We start from the raw sequence: 23,626 nt of genomic DNA, 5'->3' as shown, positions 1-23,626 counted from the left end.
GTCGCCTGTCAGCGCAACTTACATAATGCCGTTTAAAACATATAATAATGGGCGGTGCCGGCCGTCAGCGAACCGAGCCGGCCTTTCTCCGCAGAAAAGCGTTTTGGCCAATCAAAATGAAATATGCGGGACATCGTCTCAATTTGCGGGACGCACCAACAGTCGTGAAAATGCTGTGCAGTCCCGCGCAAAGCGGGACATCTGGTCACCCTACAGCCAAGAGACATCTGCAACATATAAAGGGTAAAGGCTGATAGATTTTTTTTTTCAAACACACAAAAGTTGTCCCATATGTCCCTAAAAAACGGCATCCCAAAAGTTGTTGTGCTTGAAGTTTACATATAAGCTGACCTTTATTGCAGACGCTTTTACTTTATACTTTATTTATATTTTTCTATTCGGGAATTATGTGACCCCGACTGTATCTCCTCTTTGCTTTGACACATCCTTCTTGAGGGGAAAAGCCCACGCCTTTTTTCGAGTGCGATACATTCTTGGTCACTGTTGCGTTTTTACGCACAACGGCACGATGAGCGTCTGGACGTCTCGGTGCGCTCTCCTGACCTCGCTCTGCATCTTTCTAAACTGTTCGGGCACAGCGTCGACTTTCGAAGTGACACTGCTTCACACTAACGACAACCATGCCCGGATTGAGGAGACCAGCGTTGACTCGGGGAAGTGTTCATCCAGGGGTCCATGTTTCGCTGGGGTCGCCAGGAGGTTCACTAAAGTGTCGGAGATCCGGAAAAAGGAGAAGAATGTTTTGTTCCTGGATGCTGGAGACCAGTTTCAGGGGACTGTCTGGTTCAACTACTATAAAGGCGCCGAAGCAGCTCACTTCATGAACAAACTCGGTTATGATGCCATGGTAAATACTCTTTAAATTGGGAATTTTACTTAAACACAACGGCTGAATATGTTGTTTTGGGCGTTATACTAAGACATTGCATTAAAAATCACTGGATTCCATCAGCTAATGCGATCCTGTTTTTCTATATTAAGGCTTTTGGAAATCATGAGTTTGACAATGGAGTGGAGGGTCTGATCAAGCCCTTCCTCCAAAATGTAAATTGCTCTATGGTGAGTGCAAACATAAAACCAGACCAGACCCTGGCCTCAAAACTCAGCGGCTACTACCAGCCCTACGCTCTCATAAATGTGGGCTTAGAGAAAGTGGCTGTGGTTGGCTACACCACTGCAGAGACCCCCTTCATATCCATGCCAGGTAAAAAAGAATAACCTGTAGTTTGATTGATGAAGTGTTGAATAAATTTTTGGCACATTGTTGCATGCAGCAGTTCATGTGAGCTCAAGCAGTGTTTGTCCAGTATGTGCATGAAGCTCAGACCACAGTAAATGTACAACAGAGGTTCCTTGTAATTCATTTCCCCCCTGTGCTAGGCCAACATCTTAAATTTGAGGATGAGGTGAAGGCACTTCAGGTTCAGGTCGATAAGCTGGAAACCTTGGGCTATAATAAGATCATCGCCCTGGGCCACTCTGGCTTTGCCATGGATCAAGAAATCGCCAAACGTGTGAGAGGGATTGATGTCGTTATCGGGGGACACACCAACACATTCCTCTATACTGGTACTGTTTTTCCTATTTTATTTCATTCAGGTCTGATCTAGTGGCAACAAAATCTTCTTTCTTGTATCTTTAAAACCTGTGAATTTGTATCCCGATTTAAGAAGATTTTTACAATGCCTTTTTAAAATATTGATCTTTTTAAACAAGGGATTTTAACCAAATGAACAATTATAGACATAAGATGTCTGGAAAAACAAGCTGAATGGAAATTATATATATATATAAGATAATATATATATAATATAGTGTTTTACCAGTTGTTCTCAATGTTTTGTAGAGAAAGAGAGAATTATAATCGGCTTATATAATTATAAGCGGCTGTGGCTCAGTGGATAGAGTGCTGAACTTCAAATCAGGGGGTAGCAAGTTTGAGTCCCACTGCAGTCAGCATGTCGTTGTGTCCCTGGGCAAGACAATTCACCCCAAATTGCTCCTGTGGGGATTGTCCACAGTACTGAATGTATGTAAATCGCTTTGGATACAAATGACATGTAATGTAATGTAATAATCTGGCCCCAGGTAAAAACATCCTTAACAATGAACAATGAAGTAATCCTAACAAGGAGAAGCTGACTGTGTTTAACTGGTTTTTGTAACTGTATTTTGTTCAATTCAGCTGCAGTTTCAGTTTTAGCACATGTAGATACAACAATAGGGAAAAAACCACAAGATAAAAATGCATGGTTTTACCTTCACTGCAACAGGAAGTGAGAAACGGTGCTATGCAAACTGTCTTGTTAGGAAAACCCCCATCCACTGAAGTGCCAGCAGGTCCGTACCCTTTCATGGTGAGATCCAATGATGGGAGGAACGTGCCGGTGGTGCAGGCCTTTGCCTTTGGGAAGTACCTCGGATACCTAAAAGTTACCTTTGACCAGGCTGGGAATGTGGTAAAAGCAGTCGGGAACCCCATCCTAATGGACAGCAGCATTCCTCAAGGTAGACTGCAATTACAGTAATTTAAACGGGTCCATGCTTGAATTTTCAATTGTTTCCCAAAAAACAAAACAAAGATTTGACTTGCCATGTCGATATGTGTCCAAGTGAAGCTATAATTAACTTTGGATGTTGGCATAATGTTGATACTTACTGTGATGTTTGCACAGCTTTTAAAATGGAAGCTTTAACTACTACTTGCACATTTTTAAATCTAATAATTTGAACAAACTTTATTCGTCTTGTTGCTTTCTCAGACCCAGATATCCTCGCTGACATTAAAGAGTGGAAGAAAGACTTGGCTCAGTATTCCTCTCAGTACGTCGGACAGACCTTAGTCTACCTCAATGGGACGTTTGAAGAGTGTCGATTTCGGGAGTGTAACCTTGGAAACCTGATCTGTGATGCTACGGTAATGATCACAGGCACACATTACCCTCATTTGTTGATTAATTTATAGAATATAGGCCACTTTAGTTGCTTCCTTACTTTGGTAAACAGTCTTTCTCTTTGTCACTCATTTCCTCTAAATGTGAACCTGACAGTATTTGTAACCATTCTCTGCATGTTCAGCATTGGGTGGCAATTTGTGAAATTGAAAGGGCCTGCAGGGGTTTTGGCATAATTACCCCTTAGGCACATTACAACAGGAGATTCACTTTTCCCAGGAGGCAGAGTTTGACTTCTGCATAACATGTTTACCATTTTGCATTGCCAGATTTATCACAACATAAAATATTCAAGTGAGCTTCAGTGGAATCATGTGGGCATTTGTATGCTGAATAGCGGTGCCGTACGGACAGCTATAGACGAGCACTACAAAAATGGTACTTTCTTTCAACACAAGTGCTTCATTACAAAGGCTGCAGTTGTAGTTACTTTTAAAATGTACCAGTATTTGCCCTAACTTTAAGGTTCCATAACAATGGAGGAAATCCTCACCGTCTTACCATTCGGAGGGACCTTTGACTTGGTCAAGATAAAGGGATCCACAGTGAAGAAGGCCTTTGAGCACTCCATTCACAGATATGGAAGCATGTCTGGAGAATTTCTTCAAGTCTCAGGTTTGTCTTCCGGTTCCTTTATGCTCCTCCACCTGTTTCCCCTGGAGTCCTCTTGAATCATTTTTACTTTTACATCCTCAGGTCATATTTAGCATTAATAGAATAATTTGACATTTTGGTAAATTGACTTATTGGCTTCCCTGCCAACAGTTGGATGATTGATTCCACTCTCATGTTATTCTTATCTAATAGCCTGCAAAGACACCAGTGGGCAAATGTATTTAGCTTTGGACAGAGCCAGCTGTTTCAACATATCCTGTTGTTGATAGCTCTGAGGAAAACGGAAACTATACATAACATTTCCTTATCTTCTCTTGGACATTTCTAGGCATTCATGTTCAGTATGACCTTTCCAAACCAGTGAACCAGCGAGTGGTGTCCTTGTCCATGCTCTGCACTGAGTGCCGTGTTCCCAAATATGAACCGGTCGACCCCGAGAAGACGTACACTGTGGTGATGCCTTCTTACATAGTGGGCGGAGGCGATGGCTTTACCATGATCAAGGACGAGTTACTGAAACATAACACAGGTAAGAATGTTGGTAATGTAATCTGAATAGAAGATTTGGAGCATTAAATCAAAATCAAATATCAGTGTGTTTTGATGATGTGTGGTTAAGGGGAGTTACAGATGTGAATCTAAAATGAACTCCCACCACTTTCAGGTGCCTGTGAAACATTTTAAGAATGGAGAACTGATTAAAAGGTGTTAGAATAAGCCTTATTTGACCTTCGAACTTTCACTGTTTTACTGCAATGAGCTGGTTATCTGGTTCAGATTTCTCACACTGTGTTTGTCCCTGTCAAAATTAAAATGTCTGAGAAAAAACTGAGAAATGTCTGCGACTGAACATTTGAGATGATGTTTTTGAACCGCCTGAACTGTGGGCTATTTGGTGTTGAGTACTTTTTAGCAAATGTTAGCATGCTGGTGTTAGCATTAGCTCTAACACAACTGTGCTTCAATACAGTCCTCACAGAGCCGTTAGCTTTAGCTCTTGTTTGTGAGCTGATTTTCCTTCTGTGCTATAGAAACAATTAATAATATGATTTACATTTCATACTACCCACTCATCTGGACAATTAAATGTCTAACTCATTTGAAATGACTGCAGCTGTCCTCCTAAGCAAGGCACTGCAGGGTGCAGTTTGTCTTTCAGTGATCACGTGTTAGGAGAGAGTCCCTGTTCACTCATTTTCAGAAGTCCCCCCTTGGTGTACTTATTTGAACTCACTCTGGTGGGAATGTTTTATCTAAATTGGATGCATTTAATTGCTGTGCAGCTGTTTCTCATAGCATTGTAAAAATAGAGAACAGGAGGCTTTAAGCTGGAACAGCAAGGATATATACTTTTATGTGGAACACTTCATAAAATAACAACCAAATACCAACAAAGTCGTAACTTTGCTGCCTCTTGCAGGTGACATGGACATTTCTGTATTTTCCAAATATATCTCGGACATGAAGCGCGTGTACCCTGCAGTGGAAGGCCGGATCACGTTCAGGAACTCGGCTTTCGTAGCAGCACACAGCATGGGTTTGTTGCTGCTGGGTTTATGTCTGTCTCTGACCCGCTGATAGCTTTGAACTCTTAAACGGCCTGTAAATTCCTTTGGGATTTTGCCTTTCAATTCGCTTGCCTTCAAGGACAGCTAGAATACAACAAGATTGAAGAGAAAGCCTCAGTGTAATGATTTAACTGATTTGAAGGGCTTAGGATGACAAGAGTTGTCTATAACAGCATCTTTCGTGCATGTGTGCAAGATGTTACAGCTGAAGAAGAATGAAGAACCTAAATATACATTTGGAATATATGTAAAGGATATTAATAATACTGTTAATTTAAACATGCATTTAAGTTAGTTTTAGTTTAGTCTAGTGTCCAACTTTTTATTGAGTTAACAAATAAAGGGAAAGCTGTCTAGCTGCTATATATCTGCCATGAATAGAGATGGAGGGAAATAAGCCAAACCCTGAAGTTTTAATGCACTGAATGTGAATATTGTTTGATCTAGTGTAGTTTAAGACTGTCTTCAATCCTAAACTCAGATTCATTACCTTATGGCTGCCACATGAGATTGATTTTTTAAAACAGCACTGTGCCTGCTCATCTAATCTCATAATAATAATAATAATAATAATAACAATATTGCTACAAAAGCATGGCCATCTTCAAGTTGGATAAACAAATATATTGCTAGAGTAGTTATATTGTAGATATGATCCGTAAATGAGCCATGGATTTGCTTCTTCTCATGAACATTACCTTTTTGAAGCTCTCCTTCTATGCACTTGTTCACATGTTTTTCTTTGCCGAGAACCAAACCTCCCGAGCTGATGGGATCAAATACTTTGTTCCAAACACTGATGCTCTTCTGGTTTCGTCATTGCATCCCGTGTTGCCAGCAGTCATCTTTATAAAGTACTTTTGTAAGCCTTTTAGAATATATTTAAAAGGGAAATAGAAGGCCCTTCTCAGGTATTCTTTTTTTGCTATTTATCAAAATGAGTCATGAATTTTATTCTAAAATATTATTCCTGCTGTTAATGAGTCTGTACATTATTCATGTAATGTAAGTTGACAAAAAGCATTAAAATCGATTTTTATATAATTATGTATTGAATTATGTTTTTTGAATGTTTCAAATCAACAATTTGCAAGAATATTCGAAAATATTACTTTTTGTCAATTGTCTTGCAGATTTTGTAAAACGGATATCACAGTGAACAATTTTCAAGAGGTGCTTTAGACTATAATGTAAGCGGTGAAAGACAATTACACAGTGTGCTAATAACACTGTCATATCATTTATTTATATTATTTATTTTGCAATGTTAATGACACACAAAGCAGGAAAATCCTTGTGTTCCTCTTCTTGCTGCGTCATGTGTCCCGGTCAAACACTGTACATGGGGTCTGCATGCTGGTTTCATGTAAACGAACCAACACAGGTCTCTGCAAGTGTTTCAGTTCAATGTCGAGAGAATGTGAGCTCATTGTCCATTGTTATGTTCATTTTACATCCATGGAGCCATCACAGAGGCCTCCTTCTGTACCTGCTGAGGAAACAAAAACAGCATAAGTACTAAAGAAAACATTTAGTTGTTAAATAGGTGTTCTATTATGTGTATATACACAGTTTGTATTTATCACTTATAGTCACAGATGTAGGTAAATAATGATTCACGTTTGATTTAAGGATGAAAATATAAATCAATGCCTGGCAACTATACCGTTGTATAATAAGACAAGACATTTTAATTGTTTATTATATGTGAGTAACTTCAGTGAACTCCAATCACTGAATGCAGTTTAAAAACATTAAGTATTATCTTATTCTCCTAAAAGAAATACTGTGATTTAAAGGTTTTACTTTATCCTGTGATACGATATCTCTGCATCTACTTTTATTGATAATTTGTGAGATATCATACAATCACAGGTTTTGCTTGTTAATTAATGTAATGTAATAATGACGTTACAATTATGATACAGATAAAGAGATACATTCTTTTGTCCAAATATACTCAGATCCCCCCCTGCAGCCCTACATAGGCTGTAAAGACAAGGGATGGATGTTCAGAATATATTTATTCAGAAACCAAAGCCAGCTTCTGTTTACCTTGTTTAGCTCAGGGAAAAGCTCTTGAATGGCGATGTCCAACAGCACATACGTCAGCTGAGAGAGGCCGAAGGAAGGAGGATGATGAAAAGCAATAATGAGTTATCTTAAGTTACACTCCCTAACAGTGGCGAGCCGTGAGCTTTATACGTAGGCCCTCTGACCCCCACCCCTTCCCTCGAAAAAAGAAAAAAAAATAGTTATTACGTCACAGTGTATACTTCAGCGGAATATCAAAACAACGGCCCAGGGTGCAAAACGCATCAATGACAGCGACCCTCTACCACACAAAACAACACCTGTGAACCCAATTTGTGTTCTTTGACATTGAAAATGATATTGCATTGTGTTTGTTACTTTCATTGCCGTTGTATGTCTTAAGTGTAATTTGGCATGCTTTTATTTTGAAGGCGAGTTCACGCTGTTGACAGGAAGTTGTTGTTGCTATGGAAACAAGAAAAGTTTCACAGCGGGCGGAACTTGTCATAATGTCCGCGATAATAAAACCCACCCATTTAGAGGGAAGATATGATTGGTCAATTGTACTGTCATTTGACATTACGCTCTCGTTCAGTTCCTATAGCGGGCCCTCTGTGAATCGCAGAGAGGGCCAGGCGAGCTTCTTTCATGTAACCCCTACATTCAAACAGAGAATGAACAGGCAGATTCGAAGGATTTATTTCTTTGGAAATGTTATTTTAAATACAATTAAATCAAGTTTGTCGAAAGTTTTTCGGTAAAACTAATGAAAAATATAACAAAAATAATATTAAAAAAATATATATTTAAAAAAAATATATTTTTTTTTAATGTTTTTAAATATTATTTTTTGGAATATCTTAGGCCCTCACAGAGGGCCTAGAGGGCCCTGACGGCTCGCCACTGCTCCCTAAAATACACTCCAGAACAATTAAAGAAAAATTATACAAAATCATGGTAAGAGCGTAGGGTTTATTTTGTCTTGACAAAATCCACAAGTAGTGTGAGAATTGGGAGTGTTCTGCATGTTGTATGTGTCCTGAAAATGACCGGACTTGTTTACCTGTTTGTTAAGAACTGGCTGTTGCAGTCCATCGAAGAGGAGACGTACACCTTCAAACTTGGCCTCTTCTCCGATACACTTGCCCAGAAAATCTAAATACAAACGGCTTATGAATATCTTTTGAATCCAGTTGCTCTCACATCTGCACATTTGTCTTGAAATTGGAAACTATGGACAGGAGGTTGGTCTAATATAGTATAATAAATACCTGGAATATAGGTTATCATCTCCTCGAATGTCTTCTTCGCCCTCTTCTGCTTGTCCGGCGCCGAGCGGGGCTGACTGCTCTCACAGAAAACTGTGTCTAGAAGGGCAAATATGATGTAAATCATTCAATCTCTTACATTAGCAAGTTTAATGGGATAGTTCAACATCTTAGATAATTCACACATGTTCTTACCCCTAAGCAAGGTGATGAGTGAGACCAGCCGGTGCTCCTGGACCACCTGGTTCAGTTTGCACTGAAGGTAGTAGTCTGTGTAGGCTTCCAGCGTGTTCTTCACCAGCATCCTGCCGGCCATCAGCAGGTGGTGCAGCCAGTCGGGGATACGGAAGACGACTCGGCCTGAAAGCCATGAAGAAGAAGAAGAAGAAGAAGAAGAGAGAGATAAAGAATAAAGGAGTGAGTAATGGGCTTTACCTCGGGGGTCCAGGGGTGAATGTGTCATGGTGGTGAATAATGAGAGAGATCACCCCCTGCTTCATTATAGTACAATCCTGCAGCAATGCCTTTTTATTCACTTTTTTATTTCTTGTGTAACGATAAAGAATTCTGTGACTCCTGAGCGGTGCTTTTATACTTAGAGTTATTACCATCAATAGATACTGCATGTTTTCTTAATCACAATTCAAATGTCCCACAAAGATAATTGGTTACTTTAACTTGCAGTTAGCTATAAAATGCAATGAAATAATAACATTTTATAATTTCATATAGAAATGCTAAGGTATTTGGATTTACTTAATGCATGTTTTTTCGTATAGTTGTTTTAAAACATGCTTTTTCATTATCGTTCTTAATTTCGTATCTTGCCAACATGTGTACAGGAAGATAAGGGGATATATTAGAGCTCCTATCACTATCTCCTGTGCTTCAGCATAAAAAAACTGAAATCCAAGTACACAACTTCAACCAGTGGAAAATAATAAAATGTCATGAACTTATTCCAATAAACAAACTCCAGGAGAGCTCACTTACCTAAAAACATTAAGTAGTCATACAGCCCTTCAACAGTGATAATTTCCATGAAGTAGTTCTGATTGTGTGGCTTCTCAGTCATCTCTGATCGGTTGGCGTTGTTTTTGAAGACGTCGTTGAAGAGCTAGGAGAGAGAAATGTACATCAGACTGAAGCCTTTTTAAATCCATATGATCACGATCCTGCTGTTTCAATAACCTTCCCTAATCTGAGGGACTGACAACTCTGCTGAGCTTAAGATGGCATTTAAATAGGGTTTAAGATAACTAAAACAAAATGTGAACAGTGAAAATATTGATGACAGGAGGTTTACTGTGTTTATCTCTGCATGTTGAGACAATGACACATTTGTTTTATAGCTTTAGTTCTGGTCAGTTTTCATGTTAAACACTTCTAGTTGTTGACTACATGTCAGATACATAACATATTCTAAACACAGACATGTATTGGCCCCACACACTGTTATAACGATAGAAAACCATGTTTAGTAAGATAGCCAAAGTGTCCATATGTCTGAAACTACAACAACTACTGGCTGTGAAGTGTGTTTATCTAAAGACAGCAGGAGAAATGGATCGCATTTAAAACAACTGAAAACTGGCATTATCATGAAATGACAATGGGGATTGCCCACAGTATTGAGTATGTAAGTCGCTTTGGATAAAAGCGTCTAACAAGTAACATGTAATGTAATGTAAAAAAACAAAAGGAAAGTTCATACAGTGATGTACAGTGACAGATGCAAACCATAACTTGAAAACTATCTCTGAAGTATAAAGCTCCATGAGATTGTGGGAGTTTTTATGGAGCAGAAAGTGGTAATGGTGTGCTTCAGTGTAAACAACTATTAAATGTAATTAAGGCGTCTGGGAGGAACTCTGCTGTAATAAAAGGTTTGCAGATAAGATGTTTCCTGGCTGGTGGAAAGAGAAAGAGAAAGAGAGAGTATGAACTCTGAATGTTACAAAACTTTAATCTCCAACCTTTTTATCATTTTCTGACGTGGGGCTCAGGATAGTGAGCTCAGGGCGGCTGGGTTTGGGTTTGGGAGATTCACAGGAGTTGAAGAAGGATTGGATGAAAGGCTCCAGATGCTGCCCTTTCTGAAAAATAAAGAAAACAATGTGTATGAGTTTCAATGACAGTATTACTTCTCTAATGTGTATTTGTTATACCAAATAGTTTGAGACGCAAGTGACGAGAAACATTTGTATTGCAGTAAGATGAGATAAAGAAGTAAAGCACGCACGCACACCCCCACACATACGCACACCCCCACACATACCCCCACCCACACACACACACAGGAATGCATTTCTCACCTCTTTTATCAGTTTGCTGGGGACCGACTTAATGATTTTTCCTGTGAAACATAGACACTTTGTCTCAGTGATGTATGCTTCTGTCACATTTTGCCACTGTTTGAAACACAAATACATTTTCAGGATTTTCAGGTCAGGATGTTCAAACATTTTCACAGTGTGTTTGAAATGTTCTGCTGGTCAAACATAACCCATCTCCCTAGTGTTTGCCACAGGCATACAGTACCGAGGTTCACGTCAGGTAACATCTTGTCCAGGAACTGAGACTCCATACTATGAGGGGACAGGAAGTCAGCGAGGAGCTGACTGTTGCTTAGCTCTGGGTGCTGCAGAAGTTTCTGCAAAGAAAAACATATAATTATAAATTAGAAGTTGTTTTCCTCCTTGTGAGAATTTTGAAAAACAACAGCTGTCCTTGTGGCAGCTAAATGGGACCCGACCACGGTCCTGAAATACGGTTCCCTTTGTTCTTCAGAATGTGGTAATCACTTTTAAACGTTATTTTTAAAGTGAAAGTGGTGTGTTCCTGGAACAAATGTAATCTTGATGTCTTGTCACATAAGTGCTGCCTGCTACAGCCAGATGCAGTGAGTAGAAATATTTGCCTGGAGCACTGTGTGTGTTTGTGGTTGTGAGTGAGTGTGTGTGTGTATGTGTGTGTGTGTGAGTGTGAGTGTGTGTGTGTGTGTGGTTGTGAGTGTGTGTGTGGTTGTGAGTGTGTGTGAGTGTGTGTGAGTGTGAGTGTGTGTGTGTGTGTGTGTGTGTGTGTGTGTGTGTGTGTGTGTGGTGTGAGTGTGTGTGTGTGTGTGTGTGTGTGTGTGTGTGTGGTTGTAAGTATGTGTGTGTGTTTGTGGTTGTGTGTGTGTGTGTGTACGTGTGTGTGTGTGTGTGTACGTGTGTGTGTGTGTGTGTGTACGTGTGTGTGTGTGTGTGTGTGTGTGTGTGTGTGTGTACGTGTGTGTGTGTGTGTACGTGTGTGTGTGTGTACGTGTGTGTGTGTGTACGTGTGTGTGTACGTGCGTGTGTGTGTGTGATCTGGGCCTGATTTAAAAACATACAGAAGTGAATCCACACATAACCTTCACTATTACTGTTTCATTTCTGTCACCAAATGCCGTAATAGCAAACTGTTACTCTGATCAAAATATGAAGGTAAGGGTACTTATTTTTTCATGGAGTTTAGAGAACATTAACATCTGGTTTGTAGCCATCAAATTCTACTAACAGAAGACTTGTTTTACATTTGAATAGATCAGTCTTTAGCTTGAAATTGGAACATTTATTTGACAACTATATGAGCCGCTTTCATTGCACAGAGGTGGCAGTCATAATGAATAATTTTCATCCTAAGTTTCTGTATCCTTTTTTCCCAGACATCTACCTGAAGGTACTCCTGAAACTCCTCCCGCTTTGATGTGAGGAACTCATAATTCTTGGGACCGATGATCCTCTTCGAAGGCAACTGCGCATCTGGAAATGAGCCTACAAAAGTATAAAATAAACAAAATATCTAAACGAACAAGCTTCCTTTTACTTTGACCACAAAATAACAAACTGAACGCATAAATGATGCAGGCCATTAAATCTACATGACATCTAAGATTAAGGTTCACTTGAAAGTAATGTTCTGTGAAACTTCTGGAATGTGTGAGATCATTTTGGTGGGAAATGTCTTCCATATGACAATAAATGAAAAAAAAGAAACCTTACCATGAAACTCAGTAAGCTTTGATTCAAGAACATAGAACTCCAAATATCTTCTGTACACAGACCAGTTCTCAGTCTCATGTCCCACTGCAGACAAATACAAACAGGGAAACAGTAAGATTAAGAAGTTCCACAAACAGTGAGAGGTCATTGATACCATATGCAGCAGTCACTCAGCTTTTACTCTTATTTCATCTTTTTGTAAACTGGTTTGAGCAACAGTAACTGTATGTAGCCCCAATTAATTATATGTAGTCTCGAGTTGTTGGCAATGTGGTGCTGTTATCTGTCATAGGCACATGTTTTTTTGGATAGTTTTTTAATCAGCTTTCTTGCTGAGAGATAGATGAGAAGATTGATACTACTCTCATGTTGGTAAAGTTAACATGAAGCCAGCAGCTAGCTAGCCTAGTTAAGAATAAAAAGTGGAAAGAGAGGGAAACTACCCAGCTAGCCTGGCTCTGTCCCACGTAAACAAAAACAACCAGCACCTCTAAAGCTCCTAAATAACCGTGTTGCTTATTTATTGCATCCGAACCAAAAAAAGTGAGCACTAATAAAAACATGTACCAAGACTTATTTACCCAAACTGGACTTTTGATGATTTAAATATTTCAGGGGTGGTGGATGGGGAGTGCAACACTTTATCTAACAGATAAGGACACCACATTTTAAAGCGTCATAGAGCAGAATGACCCCTCCCTCATGAGAGGAAGTGAGCCAGAAGGAGGGTCTGCTGAGTCTCACCTGCCTTCCGGTCATTGCGCTCGACATCGATGCAGAACACCGGAATCCTCTCCCTCTTCACATCGTCGTCATAGAAATCAATGTATGGGATGGTGATGTTCCAGGCAGAAAGGTTTCGGGGGGTGCTGGGGGTGGAGGCTGCCTCCATGGGGGAGTCATCCTCCAACACCATCATGGCTTCCTCCACCTTGAATGGAAGGAAGGCGGAGAGGTTAAGGTCACATATACAGTAAGCAACTTCATAAGGAATATGTCTGCTATTATTAGGCTCAAAACAACAAGTACAATAAAAAACCAAGGGTGTGTTTATCAGACGCACCTTTTTAACTCATTTCACATTGACAGTGTACACCTATTATTTTTACTTTAAAAGGAAGTAAGTCTTAAAGAAATCAAGGTCCTTATAGACTCAGCCACAAAAAATAGAAATGCAAACATAGCCAAATCCTTTACAACAGATACAGGAAGGGCAATTAAAAAAACATTTCCAGACATTCAGCAACTCATCCTGTTTTACTGCACCAGCTATGAATGAAAGGTCATTATATTTGTACATATGGTTGATTTTCCAATACACATCGTTAAAGCAGTTGGGCACTTATACACTTTACAGGAAATTGAAAGAAGTTATTAGGTCAGGACTGTGATGGCAAAACTCAAATTTTGCAGACAAGCATTGCTAAAGCATAATTAAAAATGTTATTTCCTTTGATGTAATTTTGCAACCATAATTAGTATTAATTTGAATCAACATATTAAAAAAAGCTTCAGTGGAGCTCTGGACAAAAACTGTGGATACACTGTGTGTTTTGGATTATTTGCAGATGATGCAATTTAAACTTGGCCAAAGGTAATGAGGTAATGCTTGGAACAATAAAGTTCCACTGGAGAAAAGCACAGACACTTTCTGGGAATACATGCAACAGTGATTCAAGACTAAAACCTCTGATATCATCAAAAAAGGGAAAGCCTGGAAATAACAGATGGGAGGCAGATCCGGTGAACAGGATTGCTTACGATTCTTTAACTCACCGACACCACCAAGTGGTAACTGCAATGATGGTGTAGACCAGTGCTTTAGTTTGAATTTGACTTTTAAATCACTCTCTTGTAATCACTTTTTGTTATTTCCAAGTATTGTTTTAAAGTTTAAATGAATCAGAGACACCTGTAAGAACGAGAAGCACACGGGACAATTTGATTTGTGTTTAAATCCAGACACTAAAGAAATCTATAGTCAGGTTAAAGTTATAACTAACAAATAACGTTTGAATAATCTGAAAATGAGTAAAACGTTTTAGATCAGCCTCACCATATCGTCCTCTCCCTCCACTAGCCCGTAGGATGGCAGCATTGCGCCCTCCATGGTTGTGCTCTTGAACACTCCTTTGATCTTACTGCCAATGCGGCTAATCCCAAAGGACTCTCCCCTCTTTGACGTGTTCCTGCAGGCCAAACATGATGGTTATTAAACAATGAGTACTGTAGGAGATGTGCATGGCTTTAGCACAGCACATGCAGCTTGAGAGAGGAGTGACAGGGAGGGAGCGGTAGAGGACAGGAGGGAAGGCAAGGCGATCTGAAACATCACTGAACAATGGGGAGAAAGATGCTAAGGTAGCCAAATCCAAAGCGTCACTTCACAGCCATCTCACAATGAAATGTCTGGTTTGATGTTAAAGTGAGTGCTGCGAAACCATAAACAAACACAATACATAAGCAGTGATTTCATGATAAGATGCTTGCTTTTACAAATGACCACAAATTATACGTATGATCAGTCAAGGCACACAACATCAAAGGTGCTCTGTGTAAGTGTCGGTAACAGTAAGAGAACTAGAAATCACAATATACACATGGTGATGTACCCAGTATACAAGAAGTTGGACATTGAAAAGTCACTGCAAAACAACAGACAAGTCTTCAGCCTGAACAACACATTAAAGTCGGAGGGAGGACACATGACAAATAAAAACAGGATTCCATGCATCAGTCCCACCATGCGGGAAAATTGGACAGCTTGACATCACACTGTTGACACAAAGATGGACCCTGACTTACTTGGGTGATGAGTGGCGGTGGGATAGCGAGCCGTATGGGAAAGTTGTGAACGTGGACTGGGCATGGAGGGAGTTAAAAGATGCAGGTGAAGAGCTGCCGGATGCGGTGAACAGTGAGGACGGAGACTCAGGGCTCCAGTCCCAGGAACTATAAGCAGAACAGGGTCGCAGAACAGGGTCACATCCCCGCGGGCAAGAGGAGGGAGAGGACCGCGGATCATACCGGGGCAGGCAGTATGAATCATAGAATCAGAGTGGATACACAGTCACAGACACAGCACGGTGGTGGCAATACATGTATGGAGCAACAGGCGGAAAGACGGGGAGGGTGTTATCTGAGTTGCAGACATGAAGGGTATTGGGACGTATAGTTGCTCAGCGTTTACAAATCAAGTGGCAGTGAGAGCCATTTTCTACTATCTATCTGTTTATGCTGCTTTGAAAACTGCCTTCGTAACAAGAATGCTTTTGTGAAGGAATTGAAACATAAAATCAACCATTCCTCCTGAATCCCCCCCTCAATTTCAACTCTGTCATTTGAGATGTGAGCAAACCTAAATTCAAAAATAATTTAGAATAAAGCCTTAATGTTCTAAAGCTAAGATTTTTTAATTGCATGTTTTCAGCACCATCACTCTTGATTAGCTTGAATACCCCATGATTAATGAAGAGTCAAGCTATGACTAACAAGATTAACTGATTATGTTTACTTCTCTCCATCTTCTCTTATTAGCATTTTCAGCAAAGGCAACAAATAAAACACGTATTTATTGGTGAATTTACACTAGCAATACCATGATATATCCTTGTCATATTATGGACTAGGGCTCATTAAACTGAAGCCCTGGTTGCAGCGGACCCAGGGAACAGGGAATTTGTTAAAAAGGCAGCACATGTTTCTCTATAGACCAGTCAGGCAAGAATGATATGTCTTTGTGTCTTGCGTGCAGCAGCACTGCTCAGCCAGCCACTGTTCTGATCAGCACACTGATGCCTTATACTCACCGAATGTCATCCAAACTGAGGCTATTTCTGGAACAATATGCACAAGGAGTTAGTGGCAGGGCTCCGGGGCCACATACACACCGCACCCCGTGATAAAACATGACAGTTGATCCCTGGGCTCAAGTCTCTTTACTTCTTCTCTTTAAGTAACTAAATAACTATTTTTTTATGATGTTAACAGCTTCTTTTAGGTTGCATTAAGTCTAAATGTCTATTTATAATTAAATATAAGACAGCAGACACATACTATGTTCTGCCTTCACACTGTAGTTGCTATTGGCATACAGAGAGCTGTAAAGATTAAACAATGTTTTATACATTATTCATGAAATTCAGACAGATTAAAGGAACGTGGGTTGCATGTGGTAACAGACACATAAATCAATGTTCTGCCTTAAAAAAAGTACAAGCTAGACACTCTGTGATTCAACAGGATTATCAAAAGTTCTGTAAGAAAACCTAACTAATGGATCAATATACTGCTAGGGTGAGGCTTTTATTGTTACACAAAAACACGTAAAGGGATGCCTACCTGCTCATCCTGGAGTTCCTTGCAGGGGACTCGGCCCCTCTCAGGAGCTGGCGGAAGTACTGGAGAATGACATGGAGACAGCAAACAAAGTTATGTAAATTCAACACAATATATAAGCTACATGGAAACAATACATAAATCAAGTGACCTCTTTATGCCCTTATAATAATCATGAATGCACTGTTTATTTTGAAGCAGTAACAAGTGTGGCAACAACATTTGAAATACTATCATTATTTTGTACACACACTATTCATGCAGGGCAGTGGCCTGCTGTGGACAATGGCTGAGCACTTGTCCACCAAGTTGTATTCAATGAAACAGCCTCTGTGGGGTGAAATTCGGCTTGGCGGCTTGGCTCAATGCCAGTGTCGGCTCATTGGCCAGTTGCGCGTTTTGAATTGATGACGCGGCCGACAGTGGTTGGTGGCTGAGAGATCGAAAGAGGATAGTGCAACAGATTCAGTGAACACCAAATCAACTGTAATTCTAGCATTGGACAGATGCGGTTTTGTTTACTCGGACAAGACAACATTAAAATGGTAGATGTTAAAACTGACCGTAAAACAACTATATTTTGAAAGAACTGTATTAAAGGTCCCATGTCATGGCCATTTCTACTGATCATAATTCCATTGTTGAGGTCTACTAGAATATATTTACATTGTTCAATGTTCCAAACTCACATTGGTTTTCTCATACAGCATCTCTGTATAGTATGTGTATTCACTCTCTGTACTACACGCCATTTGGTCTAAAGTGACGTCAACCTTTCCCGGAAGAAAAAAATGGAAAAAGAAAAATCTCCAACGAGGCGTTCTGGGCCAGCATAGACACGTATTTTCTGTGTTAAGAGTACAGGGTGTACTTTGAGGGTTTGTGACTTTGCAGACCGTTTACATGCAGAAAAAGCTACATAACACACAAGGGGACGGGTAATAACCAGAAAAGCATATGATGGGACCTTTAAGAAATCAGAGTTTGATGGATTGATGCAATACGGTTATGAAAGAGGGGATTCATTAATTGGATTAAGCCTCAGGCATTTGTTGTCAAGTTGTGTGTCAGTGAGTTGAGTGATTTAGTCTGTGGTGTAGAGACTAACCTCATCACTGTGACAGAACATGGGGGTGAAAACATTCTCCAGGAGGGACAGGACGTGCTCATAGGCTTCAAACAAACACCTCATGGTCTGCAGTTTCACCACCTCTGCAAACGGACCCTCTGCAACTAGAAAGTTCAAAAATATATGTTAATGAATACACACTTGTCCAAGTAGGTCATGATAAGCCATTTTTTGAGAAAATGCTAATTTAGAAATGGTTATACTGTTGCGTATTTCTTCCACTATGAAGGGGTCGAAGCGGATCTTGTCAACACTCTCGTCCAAACAGTACGTCTCATAGATCTTCTTCACCTCCTCGTGAAGCATCGTCTTCTCTGTGTCAGACAGATCTGGGCACAGTATCCTGTCGTTGAATTCCTCTGAGGAGTTGAAAGAGTCAGACAGCTTAGTTTCACTGGGTAAGGACCTTTGAGAATGCATCACTTTGGTATTCATGAGTGTCTAGATAGGAAAGTCAGTCCAAGTGAGGTTCTGATGCTTTGAGACTGACTGTGTGAGAGCGATGAGAGGAAGGCTACAGTAGGCCTGCTTCTATTACATGTCTCTGCTATACAGTCAAATTATAAATGAATAAACCAAAAAGGAGAAGCAGAATACTTAAGTTGTACAACTTACTTTGAAGAGCATTTAGAATTTAAACTTTTTTTGTGTGTTGGTGGCTTGACTTGCCCATAGCTAGGTAACTCCTTGCATGTAAAAGCAGCAAATGTAACATTTGAAACCACCTGTAAGGATTGTGAACCACTTACCGACTGCAAGGCAGAACTGGAGCACATGAACAGCGCCTTCTTGCTTCAGAAAATTCATAAAACGGAAGAGAAGGTCTTGCTGTTCTCTGATTTCCTTCAACTCCAGCTTTAATACCTGATGAGAGAGAACAAAATTCAAAGAGAGAACAGAGATCACAGTTAACAAAGGAAGTGTTCTTTAAGCTCGCTGAGACCTGATACACTGAACTACAACAGTCTAAAAACAGACCTACAGAACCATACAATCTCTGGTGGCTTTGTTGGGGATGTGTTACTTTTAAATTATTTGAGGAAACACTCACTGAGTTCTTTTTGTTGCGAATATCAGAGTACTTTTGCAGAAAAGGAACCAACGTTGATGTGGGCTCTGTGGCTTCTTCAGGCTAGAGGGACGAAAGTAGATCCTTATTCTTATCTGATTGACCCATGAATTACGTACACACTGTGTATCAATGTTTAAACACACAGAATGTTAATGGATTTGCATGTGCCCAGTTTAAAATATACTCACAGGGGAGTTGTCGATGAATATCAAAAGTAGATGATTCACTGTGTCCTGAAAGAGAGCAGCCAGTAAACACTGTAAGTATTTAACATGTTCTGAAAATAACACATCTGCCACTTAGCATGCTCGTAGTGAATATTGTGGACTAACATGCTTACTAAATACAAGTCAAATATATTATAAGACTGACAAAACTGTAGCAGCAGAGAGCTTCAACAACAGTTTTGGATTTCGAAAATCCATTATTTGTCCCTTAATGTTTCTACACTCACAGGATCAGCCAAGTAGTCCATGGAAGGAAGGAAGACAGAACCAGCCAAAACTTCTCTAATCAGCAGAGTAAGAGATCTGATAGGAGCGAAGAGATAAGGCAGCAGGAAATCAGAAAATGAGAGAGTAAAGAATGATCCTCATCTACTTTTGCAAAGTGTCAATGCTGAAATAATTTCTACTAGGTGGACAATTAGGCACACTGACGCTGCAATCACTTTTATAAATATATGAAGCCATGGCCTTTCTTGTCACAGCACTAAGTTACCTGCAGTCTGTAGCTTTGGGTGGCAGGATGTAGGGGAAGAGCATTTCAGTCAGCTTCCTGAGGTAGAGGAACTCTTCTCTGCGACTGCGAAGGGCTACATGGAGGTCAGGGCCGTATTCGTCCAGGGCAGCTTGTTGAAGATACTCTGCGTTCTTTACTATAAAGGAAAGGGATTTGTTATTTGCTTCCCTTTCTTTTGCTGTGAACACAATGACAATACTCAGTAAGTGATAGGGCTGCTCGATTATGGCAAAAATCATAATCTCGATTATTTGGGTCAATAATTGATATCACGATTATTAAAAACGATTATCCATTTACTTTGAAAACATACATTTATTGGAGAAAAAATGTGAACAGTATGTGTTTAACAGTTGATTACCCTGAACTTTAAGTATAATTTAACTGAAAAACCAATACAAAAAAAAATTATTAAAAAAAAGAAAAGAAAAAAAGTAATAATAATAATAAAAAGATAATCGTTTTATTTCGATTACGTTGTTTTCGTAATCGTTGCAAGCCATAATCGTAATTGCGATTAAAATACGATTAATTGAGCAGCCCTAGTAAGTGATGCAATACCTTTCTGTCTTGCTTTGCTTATTATTTCTATGTGCTTCATGGACACTTTAAGCAGCTTTTGTGTGATAAGGGATGCCACATCCACCTGGGAGGGAAACATGTATTAAAGAAAATCATGTTAAGTCAATCCACATCCCAATATTTGAACTCCAAACCGCCTTGATTCGTCACCTTCTGGGTTCGCCGGACCAACACAGCTGCAAAGAAGCGCAGAGTCACTCTCAGCTCGTCAACAAACGCCTCATCATCTGTGATGTCTCTGAAAAGAAAGTCACACAGTCCCTTCTGTCACAACATACAACACATTAAACCACCTCACCTTTTATTACAGCATGTTAAAGATACACCGGTGTCTTACCTGTACCAAGGATACACAAAGTTTTCCAGAACTAGCTCAAGAATCTGGAAATAAAACAGAATTGGACTGTGAGATAATTTGGTCTATTATAGATTAAAAAAATTACTTAAAATTCATGTTTGCTTTATATTACCTCTGAAAGAGAAGCATCAACCTTAGAGGGGACTTTCAGGTCAAGCCATGGTTGATAGTTTTCCAGTAATAAAGTTGGTCTATTAGTAAATTGAAACAACAAAAATATCACAGAATTTAAGAGAGAAAACTAAAAGAATCCTTTCTAACCACTAGAGGGCATTGCAACATTTTCCATAACTTGACCACTCAATGAATTATGACAAACCCAATACAATAGGATTAAGGCATAATTATAGAGAGTGTCCTGTTTACCCTAATGTTTGCTACTAATCAAATAATTTTTAGATTTTCACTGTATTTTACTAGCACATGTAAAACCAGGATATGCAGTAGCATAGTAATATACATATTCACATTGAATATCCAGGTCTATGGAGTTCCCTCTTGTTGTCATGAGTTTATTTTATTGTCTAAACTATTGATGACACAAATAATAGGGTCATAATACAACACACTGCAACCACAGCACGTGAATATGAGCAAGTTTCTCACCTGTGTCTTTTGCATTTGATTTTTCCACAAACAGCACAGCTGTGGCCTAGTGGAAACAACTCCTGTTGGTATGACTGAAAGAGAAGATTAAAAAACTAAGGAGACTGGCAATCATCCACTTCTGCTGCAGATAGAACTTTGTGTGCAATAATTAAATACCAGTTTGTATATTCAACAATAATCCTAGATGTCTAAAGCAACCAAAGATTATGTTGAATTGTCCTGATAGACTCAAGGCTCCGTGCTCAGCCCTCTCCTCTACTCCCTGTTCACACACGACTATTAGTGGCCACACACAGCTCCAACACCATCGTGACGACACGACCGCCATCGGCCTGATCACCGATGGCGACGAGACGGCGTACAGAGAGGAGGTCGAAAACCTGACATCTTGGTGCCAGGATAACAACCTCCATCTCAACGTCAGAAAAACCAAAGAGCTGATTGTGGATTACAGGAAGCAGCAGGGAGAGGGAGAGGGACACGCCCCCCATCGCCATCAATGGGACTACTGTGGAGAGAGTCAGCAGCTTCAGGTTCCTCTGTGTCCACATCACTGAGGACCTGACATGAACTCATCACACTAACACCATCACCAAAAGAGCTCGACAGCGGCTCTTCTTCCTCCGCAGGCTGAGGAGGTTCAACGTGGACTCCAGGATACTCTGAAACTTCTACAGGTGCACCATAGAGTTTCCTGACCGGCTGCATCGCGGCCTGGTACGGCAGCTGCACCGCCCTTAATCGTAAGGCTTTACAGAGGGTGGTGAAAACTGCCATCCATGGAGGACCTCTACTCCCAGCGGCTCAGGAAGAAAGCCCTCAGGATTATAAAAGACCCCCATCACCCCAGTCACAAACTGTTCTGTCTGCTGCCGTCTGACAGGCGGTACCGCAGCATCAGGACTAACACCACCAGACTCAGGGACTGTTTCATCCCACAGGCCATAAGACTATTAAACACCTGAACTTTTGAAACAACATCCATAACATTCATCTGGCTGCAATTTACAAATTATTTATCTGATATATCATATTCCAATCACTTGTAGACTCTTATTGCACTATTTTAATTTTTGTATGTACTTGCACCATTTTTTTTGTTTTTCTGTTTTATTGTGTTGCACTGTTGGGGGAGCCTGTGACCTAAGATTTTCATCGTCATAACTACACTGTAGTAGTAGCTATGCAGTATGACTAATACAAGCCTTGAACCTTGAACCTTGAACCTTGAACACTGAGTCACAAATACTGTGACATTTTATTTTGTCTGTATCATACAACTCTTTTCAGTCTTTCTTGCTTCATCAAGTAGGCCTACCTTGTTTTTTGGTTTGATGGAGACTAAGATGTTGGGAAGCAGAGACTCAGGCCCCGTAGAGCAGTAAAAAGTGACGACTCCAGCCAGGAAGGACCAAAACACCATCATAATGTGAATATATCTGTGAAAACATTAGAAACATACAGCCTTAGCAATAAATAAACACAGGGAAATGTGTTAGGGATGTCATAGCCATACAGTAAAGAGTGGGTAATTACTAGCCAGCCTGCTGTTCAGATACTGACCTGTTTAAAAGCACAGTGGACAGCAGCAGGACCAGCAGCAGAAAGCAGAACACTGGATACTGTCGGCCCAGCTCTCTGAACCGGTCCAGCTTCACCCTGCGCCTTATTCTCTGCAGAAAAACCCTGATGCATCCCATCTTAGTCGCTTTGTGGAGTCTTTTCACATGACGCCTAATGCACAACACTGTAAAAAAAAATAAGAAATGGTGGAGCGGCCCTTATCTAAATAAGGGCGTGCTGCTACGTCACGTGACAGCATCACATTAAAAACATATCATTTTGTGCAGTTTCCTCATGTAAGGCTACACATTAAGCAAGTTATAGTCATTAAATGTATCGACTGCACTTACTGTAAGGGTACAGTGGATGTTAAGGGCCATTTTTCAATGAAGTCCAGCAGCGACACCATGATGAATTTATAGAATAAATGCGCAGGTTTCTCGTTTATAGGATCAGCGTAGGAGAGACGATGACGGTGCCGTACACAGCTGTTAGCCACCGCAGGATTAGAGATAATAACTCAGCATCCTCTGTGTTGACGGTCCTATAACTCCTGTTTGGATAATGGCTGCGGTGCTCTAGCTGTCATTTCTGACCATTGAGGGGCAACATTGGCTGCCCGCTGACTGGAGACTTGTGATGTCACCTCCGTTGTGAGCAGCCTGTAACATGCTGGCTAACGTTACTGTAGTTTACAGAGGGAAAAAAACAAGTATATCAGCTTACATCGCACTACCTCAAATAATCAA

At 40.2% G+C, this 23,626-nt stretch overlaps 2 protein-coding genes across 10 annotated transcripts; one reads left to right on the top strand and one right to left on the bottom strand.

The window, feature by feature from the left end:
• The first annotated feature begins 339 nt into the window (after positions 1 to 339).
• LOC117498807 (snake venom 5'-nucleotidase-like) lies at positions 340 to 6,202 on the top strand. Its single transcript, XM_034150982.1, has 9 exons — positions 340 to 868; positions 1,003 to 1,225; positions 1,402 to 1,590; positions 2,332 to 2,529; positions 2,784 to 2,938; positions 3,245 to 3,353; positions 3,441 to 3,590; positions 3,919 to 4,119; positions 5,011 to 6,202. Exons 1-9 carry the CDS (start codon positions 530 to 532, stop codon positions 5,166 to 5,168), a joined length of 1,722 nt encoding a protein of 573 aa, XP_034006873.1. The 5' UTR covers positions 340 to 529; the 3' UTR covers positions 5,169 to 6,202.
• A 180-nt stretch (positions 6,203 to 6,382) lies between these two features.
• On the bottom strand, positions 6,383 to 23,555 carry LOC117498192 (sorting nexin-14-like). Of its 9 annotated transcripts, none has more exons than XM_034150330.1 (31): positions 23,228 to 23,542; positions 22,878 to 23,061; positions 22,633 to 22,753; positions 21,312 to 21,385; positions 20,818 to 20,896; positions 20,685 to 20,728; positions 20,498 to 20,585; positions 20,327 to 20,411; positions 19,745 to 19,901; positions 19,479 to 19,554; positions 19,213 to 19,257; positions 19,004 to 19,084; positions 18,702 to 18,816; positions 18,156 to 18,311; positions 17,932 to 18,056; positions 16,827 to 16,885; positions 16,295 to 16,321; positions 15,291 to 15,437; positions 14,542 to 14,674; positions 13,230 to 13,416; positions 12,486 to 12,569; positions 12,157 to 12,257; positions 11,002 to 11,113; positions 10,776 to 10,816; positions 10,437 to 10,556; positions 9,454 to 9,577; positions 8,656 to 8,820; positions 8,464 to 8,559; positions 8,256 to 8,347; positions 7,214 to 7,270; positions 6,383 to 6,647 (listed from the first exon to the last, which is right to left on the bottom strand). In XM_034150330.1, coding segments are annotated over exons 1-31 (3,015 nt in total). In that variant the 5' UTR covers positions 23,229 to 23,542; the 3' UTR covers positions 6,383 to 6,608. The 9 variants fall into 9 exon arrangements, 8 of the variants coding, with proteins under 8 accessions (XP_034006221.1, XP_034006379.1, XP_034006162.1 ...); XM_034150488.1 differs by having other exon boundaries at positions 6,383 to 6,650; positions 22,878 to 23,099; positions 23,228 to 23,539; XM_034150271.1 differs by having other exon boundaries at positions 6,383 to 6,650; positions 23,228 to 23,539.
• Positions 23,556 to 23,626: the final 71 nt, after the last annotated feature.

This window comes from Trematomus bernacchii, unplaced genomic scaffold (genome assembly GCF_902827165.1).
Source record: "Trematomus bernacchii unplaced genomic scaffold, fTreBer1.1, whole genome shotgun sequence".
Lineage (NCBI taxonomy): Eukaryota > Metazoa > Chordata > Actinopteri > Perciformes > Nototheniidae > Trematomus > Trematomus bernacchii.
Note: the sequence above shows the minus strand (reverse complement) of the source record. Positions and strands in the feature narration are given on the sequence as shown.

Excerpts from the sequence above, each read along its gene's own strand:
- LOC117498192 (XM_034150271.1), bottom strand. Across the intron at positions 10,817-11,001 it reads GTTACCTGACGTGAACCTCG|GAAAAATCATTAAGTCGGTC; the intron begins GTACTGTATGCC and ends TATGTTTCACAG. Across the intron at positions 8,821-9,453 it reads TGACTACTTAATGTTTTTAG|GCCGAGTCGTCTTCCGTATC; the intron begins GTAAGTGAGCTC and ends CATGGCTTTCAG.
- LOC117498807 (XM_034150982.1), top strand. The coding sequence starts at position 530 with ATGAGCGTCTGGACGTCTCGGTGCGCTCTCCTGACCTCGCTCTGCATC. Across the intron at positions 1,226-1,401 it reads CCCCTTCATATCCATGCCAG|GCCAACATCTTAAATTTGAG; the intron begins GTAAAAAAGAAT and ends CCCCTGTGCTAG. Across the intron at positions 3,591-3,918 it reads AGAATTTCTTCAAGTCTCAG|GCATTCATGTTCAGTATGAC; the intron begins GTTTGTCTTCCG and ends GGACATTTCTAG.